At 40.9% G+C, this 14738-nt stretch overlaps 2 protein-coding genes across 63 annotated transcripts in view; one reads left to right on the top strand and one right to left on the bottom strand.

Annotated features, from left to right (window-relative positions):
- Window positions 1-14738, bottom strand: part of LOC309341600 (uncharacterized protein) — a 99523-nt gene that overhangs the window by 54283 nt on the left and 30502 nt on the right. For 7 of the 30 annotated variants that reach the window (XM_081861310.1, XM_081861309.1, XM_081861312.1 and 4 more), the window contains 2 exons: window positions 5052-5169; window positions 580-650 (listed from right to left, as the gene is read on the bottom strand). The exons of 6 other annotated variants lie outside the window; for them this stretch is intronic. In XM_081861310.1, the coding sequence (XP_081717436.1) occupies window positions 580-650; window positions 5052-5169 (189 nt within the window). 17 more of the 30 variants (XR_014156402.1, XR_014156412.1, XM_081861316.1 and 14 more) reach the window with 7 other exon arrangements.
- Window positions 1-14738, top strand: part of ANK3 (ankyrin 3) — a 393627-nt gene that overhangs the window by 360754 nt on the left and 18135 nt on the right. For 26 of the 33 annotated variants that reach the window (XM_081861089.1, XM_081861079.1, XM_081861106.1 and 23 more), the window contains 4 exons: window positions 97-219; window positions 665-691; window positions 3393-3474; window positions 7011-14711. In XM_081861089.1, coding sequence (XP_081717215.1) covers window positions 97-219; window positions 665-691; window positions 3393-3474; window positions 7011-14711 — 7933 coding nt within the window. The remainder of the gene's footprint in view (window positions 1-96; window positions 220-664; window positions 692-3392; window positions 3475-7010; window positions 14712-14738) is intronic. The other 7 variants (XM_081861103.1, XM_081861101.1, XM_081861102.1 and 4 more) reach the window with 5 other exon arrangements.

Raw genomic sequence — 14738 nt, 5'->3', positions numbered from 1 at the left:
TTTTTAAATTAGAGCTAATAGCTAAACTAAATTTAATGGAACCCAAAGGATTGTAAACATTTCAAACTAGTGTGTGAACATTTTATATATATATAGATTAGAGACACCAGCCAAGAACCTTGTGGTCGCTTATCATTTCTGAAAGAACCAAAGACTACAAAAGGTCTGCCGCAAACAGCTGTTTGCAATTTGAATATCACCTTGCCAGCACACAAAAAGGTATGATCACTAAGGCTAGTTTAATTTCTTTTTTTTTCTTTTTGCTGATTGTAATGAACCACTAGTAATGTGAATGCTTTGCAATCTGATTAAGCCTGTTTTATGTCTTAATGTTTTCATGTATGCAGAAAGCTTTTTGAGACTTGTTACTGTGGTGCTGCATTTCTGCAATTTTTGATTACCGGGTCCTCCGTTTACAATTCATGCTTCAGCTTACAGTTCATATACTTTATGCTTTTAGTAATGTCATGTGTTGATTTGCATTCGATGTAAAGTTTTGTTTGTTAATTTATATTCTGTTGACATTTTGGGTTTGTTTTGCCTTTTATAAATTAGCTTGCATTTTTTGTGCTCCCTTACTTGGTCCTTTTCATATCCTGATATTCTTTTCCCTGCTGTCCATTATAATATTCCTTGTCTCTGCAATGCATCTTGGGACCAAAAGGAAACAGAGTCAGATCAAGATGATGAGGTAATATAAACACTGTCTTTTATTTTACTTTTTATTATAATCAGAATTCTTATCCATTAAAGATATATGGTATCACAAAAAAGATTTACTAAACCAAATAAATGAAGCCAATAACATGTGCTTGGAACAATATGAGCCTAGCCTCTGTCCCTCTGCCCTCACTCTTCACTAGACTTAGATATTCTATGTCTTCTGCTTTGCACAAAGCAAAGCGCCTGGCCGTTTACCAATTGTGGGGAGCTCTTGCATGCTTGCTTCACACAGAGACCCCAGCATTCTGCCTTCTCCTCTTTGCGGGAATAGCTTGTACACCCAGAGAGAAACAGACCACTGGATGCATGCATGAGGTTTTGAAGGAGATCCCTTGATTATACCCATTGCTATTCATCTAGGTGAGGAGCAGCAGAGAAGCTATTTTCCTTCCACTTCCTTAGTTCCAGCTAGACAGTATTTTTAATCCTCTTTAATACAGCAAACTACACTGTCTTGCCTGTCCATTCCTCCTCCCAATACCCAATAGGCAACTGAGACCCAGCAAATCCTTTGCTCGGGTATCCCAGGCCTAGTGGTCCTGCAATAACTACCTTTAGAAGAATGGCTCCTGACTGGAAGCTGCAAGCCACTTGCTCCCTTGGAAGAAGCAGATGGATCAGCACCATGGGATTCATGGTTTCTGACTGTTGTCTCTGTGAAATTTATGACTCTCTTGTTCACTGGGAGACACAGTGTAAAGGAAGATGAAAGCATGATTCAGGCAAAGTTAAGCACTAATCTCAGTGGGAGGAAGTTAAGCTTGTGTTCTGTTCTTCCCACTGAAATCAATAGGGCCTTAAAATGTGATTGAGCTTAGCAGGACAGCATCTTTAGATATTATAACAGCCCATGGGGATTGGTCGTCTAAACAAAAAACCCAAAAGTACTTTTTGACTTGTCCTATTTTCTTACCAAACTAAATATATATCTTTAAAAACACCCCACTATTAGCATCTAGAAACTTTACTAAAAACAGATCTACAACCCGTATAGAGATTTTTGAAGCAAGTTGTAATCTGTTAGTGATTGTAACCTGCTTTCTAATCTGCATCCCTGCATTTTTGCATATTTATAAAAATCCCAGTCCATTCCTCTTTTCATTTATTTATCTTTGTCCTTTATGTAGTTCCTTTAAAGTAGGTGTACATTGTGATATATGTGCTTTTGCAACAAATTGATTTTTGAAGAACTTATTTGGCTGGCCTAAGTTACAGCTGTAGTGATATTCTACATGTATAACTGTAGCCTTGTGTGTGCCAAAAATGATTACTAAAATGCTAGCTATATGATATGGGGGATTTACAATGATGGTGCTTTGTAATACAAAAATTAAGGCTTAGCAACTCACAAAGGTTCCTTAAAGAAACAGGTGTGTGATATCTGGCCATGTTTTACATGTTCTCTAAATTACTAAAAATGTTTTTGGTGTTACATTTTGCCAACATTCATCTTAATACCATGTGTCTTTAAAATCTGTGTCTTTCACTTTAAGAATGGATAGATTTCTTTCATGACACAAGGCCTGTTAGAGTACTGGTTTTTTTCTTTCTTTCCAGGATTCCACCTGGGGTGATATTAGGAGCAGGCCTTGGGCTCATGCTGCATCCCACAGCCTTCCCCAGCTTCCCTCAATGTGAACAGACAACAGCTAGTGAATAGGAGATCCTATCTTTGTTCTAACAAAGGATCTCTGAGCCTGTGAGGCAGAACTCACTTGTCTTATAAGGTCAGGTAGATCCCATGATCATACAAAACATGAACCCTCATGCCCTTCAGTCTGTGAGAAGGGAGTAAATGGGTGTGCCCAAAGCCTGCTCCAAGAGGTTGAATCCTAGATTTTGATAGCACCTGATTAGGCCTCAAGATGTTTGTTCTCTCCAAATAAGCTCAAGAAGCTTTAGCAATGAAATGAGAACTTTGTAAACCTATTCTTCAAAGACAACACACATCTCATAGTTACAAGACTTGAATGTTGGTAAAATGTAATTTCAGGTGCAGGCTTGGTAGAAATAAGAGATTGGGGGGCGGGGGCGGGTGGAATTTGAGTCTGTGAGCAGGGATAACTTTAAAAACATAGAAGTGGATTGGGCTGTAACTTGAACTTAGCTTACTTTATTATTTCATTCTTAAAATTATACCACTTGATTGTAAATAAAAACCTCAAAGCAGTTTATATATGAATGAATGAGGCCTTCGTAGAAAGGGGAGTGTGTGTAGGGGAAGTGTGACAAAAATATACTCATTCACTTTCATGGCATGACTTTGCTGTGGAAGAAATGGGGTGAAATCCATACTCAGCTATGTAAGCGCATTGGTTGCCCTGTCTGAGACTGATCTGCTTTATAGGGTGATAGGCTAAAATGCTATGCTGAAGAAGTGCAAGTCACTGCTCCACTCTCCATATAAGCTCATAGCACACTTTAGTTGCAAATATTCTTCTCCAAGGTACAATTAGTTCTCCTGAAGATCTAAAAATATGTAAGGGTATGTGTGTGTTATCTTCCCATTTAAACAAAAACGAACAAGAATTATTGCTATATTCTGTCTGCCACTTTGGACAATATTTTGAAAAGTGGAATGTTAATTCATTAATTAAAAGAAAGAAACCTGCTCTAGACAGCAGCAACTGTATATTAAAGGTACCAAACGGAAGTATGCTTTGTTACAGACCGAGAAAACAGACCGGCGACAGAACTTTGTGTCCCTTGCTTTACGTAAGCGCTACAGCTATCTGACTGAGCCTGGAATGAGTGAGTTTCTTAACAAACCTACTAATGCTGTAAACTGATCTTTCACAAGAAGAGACATTTTTTCTATAAATGTCATGTTTTGGTGTCATTGGAAAATGCCTGATTTAACAAGCAAAAGTCTCCAATTATCCAAGAACCCTTTGGAGTGCAGATAACTTGGGAAATTCAGGCTAATAAACCATAGTTTGTCTGTTGAAATATCCATGGACTAAAAGGATCATTAGGGTGGACTCACTAATCAGTACTTCTATAGCAAAAGAAGACAGGCTATTCTACCTTTAATAAGATGAGGTGGTTAAATCATAGTAAGTTTTATGGAGTTGGTAACATATTGACCAGCAAAAAACAGATCAAAAACACTTTTGAAGAGAATGTAGAAGAGAATTACACACTTAAGAGTTCACTGTTCACTGTAGTAGTTTGCACTACCAAACAGATGAGCTGTTTTTAAAATGTTCTTTATATGTTTGTTTGTTGCATTCCCCCACCCCCCCCACCCCCCCAATGAGCCTCACACATTTAGGGAATGTCCAGCAACATTCCTGCAGATGATTTCAGTGATCAAGTTGTGTGGTCCCTGAGGAACCCTGGACCTAAGTTGTTCAGGGCTTTGTAAATTCATCCAAGGACCTTGAACCTGGCTTGTTAGTAGATGGGCACTAGCATGGCTGTAGCAGAGAGCCAAACTATATTTTACATTAGAAATGCATTTTAAAAAATGTGCTGGATCTTTATTTTAAAGGAAAAACATCTGGGTGGAACCTCAGTCAGAATCAGGGCCCAGCATTGATTTTTCTTCTCAGAATTGTCCCTTGGTGGCTGTTTACCTGCAAAGATGTTGTCTGCAGTAAATAGCAACTTTGGGAGCAAATAGGGAATATGATCCTGACTGGGACTCAGCATGTTTTCCATCAGCCACCATCCCGACAGGTAGGTTTTTAACTTGTCATGTTGATCCAGAGTTAGCATGTGTGTGTTGTAAATGTAAATACAAATGAAGTAGAACCAATGTACAAAATTTTCAAACTACTACTCACTGTACAGTGGAAAAATGTATACATAATTTTCCACTGTACAATGGACAGCTCTTAGAGAAGCTGGTCTACCAATGCTTACTCTTTACTGGATAGAACCAGTTGATTATTTTGTACTTAATTATTGTTTGCCTTAAAAAAAACTGACAAAAGTTTGTTTGAAACAATATCAGAGTAATGTCAGACAAAGCTGCGCTGAGAAGGTATTTTTGTTTCCATGCTAGTTCCTAGTGAAGAGATTGTGCCTTAATGTGTTTCTGTGTTTTACCATTTAAGCATTCGTGACAAAAGAACTCTGCCGTGGGTCATTACCAGTGGTGGCCCTTGCAAATCAGAGGAGCAGGCAAGTGCCGCTCCCCTTGCCTCCCCTCTTTACTTCAAAGATTATGTGAGCCAGCTTCCCCATAATGACACCCATTTGCATGGAGTCCCTTACAGGAAGGGTTGAGGGGAGAAAAACTGCACAACTGGTTGTTGGTGTAAAGGCATTAGCTGAAGACACTTTGAAGTGCCCAGCATCTTCAAGCAGCTCCAGGGCCTCACCTGCGTCTGCCAAGTTCCCCAGCTGGTGGCTTGCCTGCTGGCAGTGGCTGGGAAGGCACCTACCATTGTGCATTCCCCAGTGCTCTCGAGCGTCCAATGTAGTGTCACTCCAGGGCATCTAGGAAAATTAAATGGCATTTGGTTTTTCAGATGTAGCCAGCCACTGCCATCAAAGCAAGCCCACAGCTGGGAAAGCAAACAAATACATACGTGTGTGTGTGTGTTGGGGGAAGAGCTGCCTCAGTACACCCTGCCCGGAGCTGCTTTAACATGCAGCTGGCTTTGAAGATAGAGAAGGAAAATCCTTCTGCTATTCCTCTGAGAAGGCCACCACTGGTAACTTAAAAGACTGGAGTTCTGAAAGTCATTACTATATTAAGAGACACTGGTGATGTTAATCTCAAATTACAGCTTCCTAGAGTTGACATTCCCAGCTAAGTATTTACTTAGCTATTTTTAAATATATATCCCATCTTTTTTTTAAAATAGTCTCCAGGCAGCTTGCAAGTTCCACATTATAAAAACACATTATAAAATAGATAATAATAAAATCTTCAAAAATGTAAACAGCACATTAAGACCAGCAGCCAATATTCTAACAATTTCCATTAGTATTGACACTTTCTATGGGCAGACAAGATGGACTCAACTGGCACCTGAAGACAGTGAAGACAACATCAGATGACTCTGACTGGCAGGGGGGCAGTATGGTAACCATGGTGCTACCACAGAAAAGTCCCTCTCTTTGGAAGCCCCCTGTTAATTTTGTGATAGGGAAGGTTGAGCTTGCTTTCCTTGAACTGCTAGGAAAACTGTCTTCAAAAGGTACCAAGACACTACGCCTTGTAGAAAAAGTGTACTCTTCTTTTTAAATGCCTCCTGTGGAAAGATTTTTGAACATTTGTATATTTTGCATAGTACACCATGCAAACTGTTTTATTCCATGTGCTTGTTTTTGACATGATAAACCATGCATGAATAAAATTTAAAGTTTGGTTGCTTTGCTTGCTCACGTTTTTTCATTAATCGTATTTCCCATTTTTTATGTATGACAAATGCTTCTTAAAGTCATTTCATGTGAAGCTTTTTATCTTTTAAGTTTTACCAAGTAAAAGGAATATCGCATGAAAAAGCCAACAAATGCAAAAAGCTCCCCCCCCCCTTTTTGGTTCTTTTAATCCTTGAGTCAGAAAAGGTCTTGCTCTTATTGGCTTTGTGAGAGTGAAGCATATACAAAATGTGCATGGGAGAGAGAGAAAGTTTTGACTTTATTCCCGTTGCTTCACAGTTTGCACATCAATTGCCTGTCACCTTAAAGGTATTTTGGGTTCTGCATGAAATAGTTCGGAGTGGTTTTCAAAGCAGACTTTAGCTACTCAGTGTCATTTGCACAAGTTTACACCGTTTTGTGTTAACGAAACTGCTATACAGTAAATATAAAATGTATTAATGAAACTGCAAAGGATATAATGACAGAAATTTTCCAAAGGACAATTTTGATACTTGCACAAAGCAAAGACATACTGATAACAGGCAAAATGGAGCTGAGATACTTAATATCTTAACTTTAGCACATCAGAAAGTCAATAGGAAGTAAGAGAAGAATTTTTGGTTGTGGCTATTACTTTGGACCATAATGGACTTCCTTCTATGTGTTTTCTGTTCTTTCATTGTTTGCAGACTCGGTTGCCTTGTGCTTTCCTGTCTTTCATTTCATGTTGGTTTCTTTCTTTCTTTTTTTAAATTTTGGATCATCCATAATTATGTGACTCATTCCTATTTTTCCCTACCTGTTTAGCTGTTGATTTTACCTACTTCATTCTAATTCATACAAACAGTTGTACTTGCTTTTTTTGTAATATTACAACGTTTACTGACCAATTTTCTTCTCTGGTCTCTCTGTTTTTCAATCATTTTTGTTGATTTTTACGTTTGATTATTTTGGTTTAACAATTTAAGAAACAGTTGAACGAAGTGCAGGAGCAACAAGATCCCTACCTGCTACCTATTCATACAAGCCATTCTTTTCAGCAAGACCGTATCAGTCTTGGACAACAGCACCAATTACTGTGCCTGGGCATTCCAAATCAGGCTTCACTTCTCTATCAAGCTCTTCCTCTAACACTCCAACAGCTTCTCCATTAAAATCAATATGGTCCGTTTCTTCTGCTTCACCAATCAAATCCACATTAGGAGCCTCCACTACGTCTTCAATTAAATCTGTTAGTGATGTAGCTTCTCCAATTAGATCATTTCGGACAATCTCCTCTCCAATAAAAACCGTGGTCTCACAGCCTCCATATAATATCCAAGTCTCTTCTGGTTCTTTCGTCAGAGCACCCACAGTAACAGAAGCCACTAGTTTGAAAGGGCTGGCATCCGCATTCCCCTCTCGGACATCTCCAGTGACTACAGCTGGGTCTCTTTTGGAGAGATCATCCATTACCATGACGCCTCCAGCATCCCCCAAATCGAACATTAACATGTACTCTTCAAGTTTGCCATTTAAGTCAATCATCACATCAGCATCACCGCTTTTATCTTCACCTTTAAAGTCAGTGGTGTCTCCTGCTAAGTCAGCAGTTGATGCTGTTTCACCATCTAAGGTCACGATGGCTTCATCCCTCACTTCCCCTGTGAAACACACAGTCGGGCATACAGAGGTAGCCATGGTTAACGGATCCATGTCACCTTTGAAATATCCGTCCCCTGCCAATTTAATCAATGGAGCTAAAGCCACAGCCACATTTCAAGACAAGATCACTGCAGCAACCAGTTCTGCAAGTTGTGCTGTTAACGCAGCAACTGATACTGTTGAGAAAATGTTTCCAACCACTACTGCAACCCCATTTTCTCCACTCAGGTCGCATGTGTCTTCAACTCCATCAGCCTTTCAGTCAATAAGAACTACTCCTGCAGGTGTATTGTACACATCTCTTGGGTCAATATCAGCAACTACCTCGTCAGTAACTTCATCAACTATCACAGTCCCAGTATATTCTGTAGTCAATGTTTTGTCTGAACCAGCACTAAAGAAGCTCCCAGAGTCATCTTCCCTTACCAAATCGGCAGCTGCGTTGCTATCGCCTATTAAAACATTGACTACAGAGACACGCACACAGCCTCACTTTAACCGAACCTCATCTCCTATAAAATCATCCTTGTTTTTAGCACCCTCTGCTCTTAAGTTGTCCGTACCATCTTCTTTATCTTCTAGTCAGGAGATGTTAAAAGATGTGGCTGAGATGAAAGAGGACCTAATAAGAATGACAGCGATATTGCAGACAGATGTAATGGAGGACAAGGAATTCCAGCCAGAACTAACAAAGGAGGGTAGAATAGATGATGAAGAACCTTTTAAAATTGTTGAGAAAGTAAAAGAGGACTTAGTAAAAGTTAGTGAGATACTGAAAAAAGATGTGTGTTTAGAAAAGAAAGCATCAACCAAGCTATCAAAAAATGATAAAGGACACTCTTCTGAGGATGAATGGGTAGAGTTCAGTGCAGATGAGATTGATGAAGCAAGACGGCAAGGCATGACATATCCTCCTATAACTATTCCTGAAAAGGTGCAAATTAAAGCGAAGGCTGTATCTGAAAAGGATTATAACTTGACTAAAGTCATTGATTATTTGACAAATGACATTGGTAGTAGTTCTCTGGCAAGTCTGAAGTACAAGTTTGAAGAGGGGAAAAGAGAAGGTGAAGAGAGACAAAAGAGAGTTTTAAAACCAGCCATTGCATTGCAAGAACACAAACTTAAAATGCCTCCAGCCTCCATGAGGCCTTCTACTTCAGAAAAAGAGTTGTGTAAAATTGCAGATTCCTTTTTTGGAACTGATACTATTTTGGAGTCTCCCGATGACTTTTCCCAACATGACCAAGACAAAAGTCCTTTGTCTGACAGTGGCTTTGAAACAAGAAGTGAGAAAACTCCTTCAGCTCCACAAAGCGCCGAGAGCACAGGGCCGAAACCACTTTTCCATGATGTACCCATCCCTCCGGTCATTACAGAGACAAGAACTGAGGTGGTTCACGTGATCCGTAGCTATGAACCTTCATCAGAAGAAGTTCCTGAACCTCAAGCAGAAGAGCCGCCATCAACGAAAACGGCACCTACTTTTATGGAAGTGGAACCCAGGCCAAACGGAGGGTCTATCAAAGAAAAAATGAAAGCCTTTCAAATAAAAGCCAGTAATGAAGATGAAGACCACAAATGTGTTCTTGGTAAAGGTGTCCGTGTAAAAGAAGAAACTCATATAACTACCACTACCAGAATGGTTTACCATAAGCCTCCGTGCACTGAGAGTTCTTCAGAAAGAATTGAAGAAACCATGTCTGTTCATGATATAATGAAAGCTTTTCAGTCAGGACGCGATCCTTCCAAAGAGTTGGCAGGTCTGTTTGAACATAAGTCTTCGGTAACACCAGATGTTAGCAAGTCTACTGAAATTTCACCACAACATACAGAGAAGGACAGCAAAATGAAACCCAAACTGGAGCGTATAATAGAGGTCCATATCGAAAAAGGTAATGAGGCTGAACCTACTGAAGTCATTATTAGAGAAACCAAAAAGCACCCAGAGAAAGAAATGTATGTTTATCAGAAAGACTTACCTCGAGGTGATTTGGAAAAACATGATGCTCTTCCTTGTTCAGATGAACAAGGTCAGCAAGAAGAAGAAGAACTGACAGCAGAAGAGTCCCTACCTTCTTATCTGGAGTCTTCTAGAGTAAATACTCCCGTGTCTCAGGAAGAAGACAGTCGCCCTAGTTCTGCCCAACTTATGTCTGATGACTCGTACAAAACACTGAAGCTTCTAAGTCAGCACTCAGTAGAGTACCATGACGATGAGTTGTCAGAACTAAGAGGGGAGTCTTACAGGTTTGCTGAGAAAATGCTGCTCTCAGAAAAGCTAGATGTGTCTCACTCTGATACTGAGGAGTCAGTTACTGACCATGTTCTACCCCTTAGCTCAGACTTTCAGGGGCATGATAAACGATGCAGAGAAAAAATAGCCACAGCCCCCCCCAAAGAAATCCTCACCAAAATCTCTAAAGATATATCAGAAAATGGTGTAGGTAAAATGTCTAAAGATGATCATTATGATAAAGTGACAGTGTTACATTATACCGGAGATGTTAGTAGCCCAAAGCACGCAATGTGGATGCGCTTTACTGAGAACAGATTAGACAGAGGTAGAGAAAAGTTGATGTATGAAGACAGGGTGGACAGGACTGTTAAGGAGGCAGAAGAAAAACTGACAGAAGTATCACAGTTCTTCCGGGACAAAACAGAGAAACTGAATGATGAACTGCAATCTCCAGAGAAAAAGCAGCAGAAAAGGAATGGGAAAGAAGCACACTCTGGCCATAGTTCAACCAGCAGCAGTCCCGAAAAGGTGACGATTTCTGAGGTGCAGAGTTCAAAGGATGACTGGACTAGAGGAGGACCCTTTGGCCATTGTGGGAAGAGCTTCCCAAAAGCTGACGAAAGAAAAGCAGCTAGTTTGCCTAGCAGTCCCGAGAGAAGGGCCCTTACACAACAGACTGAGGACTGTAAGCAGCTGATGGAGCAGAAAGGAACAGCTCAGAAGAGTAGGACACCCGAGGCTTCGCCAACCGGATTCCAGCTGAAGCAATCCAAACTCAGTTCTATTAGGCTGAAGTTTGAACAGAGCATAGGCTCAAAGAATAAGGACCTACATCATGATGATAAGAAGCAGGACACTCAATCTAAAATCCCAGTGAAAAAAATGCAAGAGAGCAAGCTCCCAGTCTATCAGTTTTATGCAAGAGAAAAGCATGCAAAAGAGGTAGACCTTGCAGATGGGAGTATAACATTACAGAGGGAATCTCCTGCTAGCAAATTAAAAGATGGTGCCCAGGGTAAAGGCAAAGTGATGGAAGATGCTGCTGCTTCAGATGTACTCAGACACAGAAATGAAATGCCAAGTAAGAATGTTCCAGAAGGCTTTGCAGAGCAGAAGCTGAAAGGTTTGGCGTACAGTACGAGCTCAGATACTGCATCAGCCAAGGGGCATTGGGATAAAAAGGTCTATAGGACATGGGAAAGCCCTGGAACATTTGCCCATAACACACAAAAAGAAAAACTGTCCCATGTGCTTGTTCAGGATGCAGTAAAAGACAATCACATTGACCACCCTGAGACTAAAGATCTGGGCAGAGCCAGTGAATTCATCACTGTGACAGAGCATGAGCACAAGGTGTCAACGAGTGGGTCCCATTCAAAGGAGGTGAAGGAAGTGACTGTAAAATCTCCATCCAAAAAGGTCCTTTATAGAGAATATTTTGTCAGAGAAGGAGAGCCCCCCAGTGAAGTGATGGATAAAACCTCAAAGAAAAAAGAACCATTGACTGCATCCCACATTCCAGTCAGAATTTCAGAAGAAAAACGAATGTTATCAGCTAGCATTCCCGATGGAGTTCATGAACAGCTAAAACATGCAGCACATGAACTGTCAGCTAAAGTGTCCCATGCTAGTGTGGCAAAGGAAAAAACTGAGAGGAATTTTGATTATACAGAGCATGTTAAAAATAAGTATTCAGAATTTTGTCAGTTTAGCAGTAAGCACATCAAATTAAGTCCTCCTATGGAGGATGCTGAGCTATCCCTTAGTAAATCACCTGATTCTTTAGAAAATAGCCCAGGAAAGGAGTCTCCCTCAAGGGACTTTGACTCTATTCATAGTGATAACCTGGCAAAATCAGCCCCTTTAGCAACAGCTGAGGGCACAAAAGAGATAAAAACCTTACCTGTTTATGTCAGTTTTGTTCAAGTAGGGAGGCAATATGAAAGGGAGGTGCAACAAGGAAATATTAAAAAAATTGTAAGTCAGGAAAGTAAGACGGTACAAGAGACAAGGGGGGGCTTTTACACCACAAGGCAGCAGAAACAGCTTCCTTCTCCACAAGGCAGTCCAGAAGATGACACATTAGAGCAGGTGTCCTTTATAGATAGTTCTGGGAAAAGTCCATTAACACCTGAAACTCCTAGCTCAGAGGAAGTGAGTTACGAGTTTACATCTAAAACGCCTGATTCACTAATTGCTTATATACCAGGCAAACCCAGTCCTATCCCTGAGGTTTCTGAGGAGTCTGAAGAGGAAGCAGAGGCTAAGTCAACCTCTGTAAAACAGGCCATTGTTGAGCCACCAAAAATTGACAGAGTGCTGCCCAGTAGCTTAGACAGAGATTCTAATAAAAGGCCCAAAGGGAACCGGGTTGCGTACATTGAGTTCCCTCCTCCTCCTCCGCTAGATGCCGATCAGACAGAATCAGAAAAGCAGCGCCACTCCTCTGAGAGTGAAATGGAGATGATAGAAGTAAACCTACGGGATGAACATGACAAATGTCAGCTGGCTGAACCACTCATAAGAGTACAGCCACCTTCTCCTGGGCCACCAGGAGAAGATCTTAGTGACTCCAGCGATGATGAATCCCTGTATCAGCCTGTTCCCATTAAAAGATACATGTTTAAATTGAATGACGTTGAAGATGGCCAGAAGGAAGGCTCCAAGCATAAATTGCCTGCGAAAAGAGAGAATGGGAAACCTAATGATTTTGATCTTAGCCTTGATTCTCCCCAGAATGATATTGCGCAAAATGGGAACAATGACCAGTCTGTCACTGAGTGTTCCATAGCAACCACTGCAGAATTTTCCCATGATACAGATGCAACTGAAATTGACTCTCTTGATGGGTATGATCTACAAGATGAAGATGATGGCTTAACCGAGAGTGATTCCAAACTTGCAGGCCCAGCAGTGGAAATCAAAAAAGACATATGGGCTACAGAAGGCATTTTGAAACAGACTGATCGGTGTTTTAGCCAAAGTAAGCTGGAAGTTATTGAGGAGGAAGAAAAAGTTGGTACTGAAGAAAACAAACTTTTATCAAAATGTCCAGCAGCTGAAAAAAGTGCCGATAAGACTGAACAAAAATCAGGGGCACAGTTTTTCACTTTGGAAGGCAGGCACCCTGACAGGACTGTGTTTCCTGATACATATTTCAGTTACAAAGTAGATGAAGAGTTTGCAACCCCTTTTAAGACAGTAGCTACTAAAAGCCTAGATTTTGACCCTTGGTCCAATAACCGTGGTGATGATGAAGTGTTTGAGTCCAAATCGAGGGATGACGAGGCTAAGCCTTTTGGCCTTGCTGTAGAAGACAGATCTCAAGCGACAACCCCAGATACGACTCCAGCCAGAACTCCAACTGATGAAAGTACACCAACTAGTGAGCCCAATCCCTTCCCGTTTCACGAAGGGAAGATGTTTGAGATGACTCGCAGTGGCGCAATTGACATGAGCAAGAGGGATTTTGTTGAAGAAAGACTCCAATTTTTTCAGATTGGTGAGCATACTTCTGAAGGGAAGTCAGGGGACAAGGGGGAAGGGGATAAAAATAAAGTCACTGCCATCACACAGCTGCAGTCAGGGGACAAAGCTGTAGGAAAAAACATAGAGGGAGAAGTAGAAACACCAACAGTTGAATGTAAGCTCATCACCCAGGCCAGTGGAGATTGTACGGAAGCAACACCCGGTAGTAACTCCCTGGAGAAATCATCGACCACTGTTAATGCTTCTAAAGTTGATCCCAAATTGCGCACACCTATTAAAATGGGAATTTCTGCTTCCGCCATGACGCTGAAGAAAGATGTCTCTGGAGAAGTGACAGATAAGCTAGAGGCTGTGACGCCAGGTGTTCAGGGGTTAGAATATGAAGCCATAGAGGAGGTTACAAGCCAGTCAAGTAGTAGGGAAGCAGAAAAGCATGATTTCCAAAAAGATAATTTTAATAACAACAACAATTTGGACCCATCCGCTTTACCTAACGATAGCGTTACCTGTAAAGTAGTGCTAAATGAACATTTTGAGCCTAAGTGTCCCACACAGAAAGCTACTCAATTGAAAAGCACTTCAGGAAATGATACAGGTGCAACACAAGGACACTGTAAACCAAAAGTACATGGAGAACAGCAGAAGTCATCAGATCCAGTAGGGACTAGAGCGAGATCAAAACTTCCCATAAAGGCTACCTCAGCAAAAGAAGCTATCCCACATAGCAGTAGCCAAGCCTGCAGAGTGAGTAAAGTCAGACAGGATAGTAAACTTGACAAAAGGAAACAAAACAGCTCTTTCCCACATGTAGAAGTAAGGTCTAAGATTCCTGTAAAAAATACACAAAGGCATAACTTAGCCATAGCTAGAAAGACACCAGCAGTTCAAAACCAAGAGCAGCTAGAGAGAAGCAAAGCCAAACCGCTTCCTTCTAAATTACCATTAAAGGTAAGATCTACCACCACCACCACCGCTGCAGCAGCAACAGTTAAAGTAAAGCAGAGTCAGCTTAGGGAGGTATGTAAACATTCTATTGAATATTTTAAGGGAATTAGTGGAGAGGCTTTAAAGCTTGTGGACCGCCTGTCTGATGAAGACAAAAAGTTGCAGTCAGAGGTGTCCGATGACGATGAAGAAGAAGACAGTACGTCAAGAAACACGTCCCTGTCCGAAGCCACTCAAGTTTTCCAGCCTTCCATTACATCGAAGCCCGCTAGAGATATGAGAACAGAGGCAGCATCTTTAAAATCAAAGATTGAAAAGTCCGACAGTGAGAGGAGGAGGAGTAAGAGGACTGGTGAGAATGGAGGGAGTCAGGTTTCTG

This window comes from Podarcis erhardii, assembly GCF_964252035.2.
Source record: "Podarcis erhardii genome assembly, chromosome: 5".
In the NCBI taxonomy this organism is placed as follows: Eukaryota; Metazoa; Chordata; class Lepidosauria; order Squamata; family Lacertidae; genus Podarcis; species Podarcis erhardii.
This window is presented reverse-complemented; position numbering and strand designations above follow the sequence as displayed.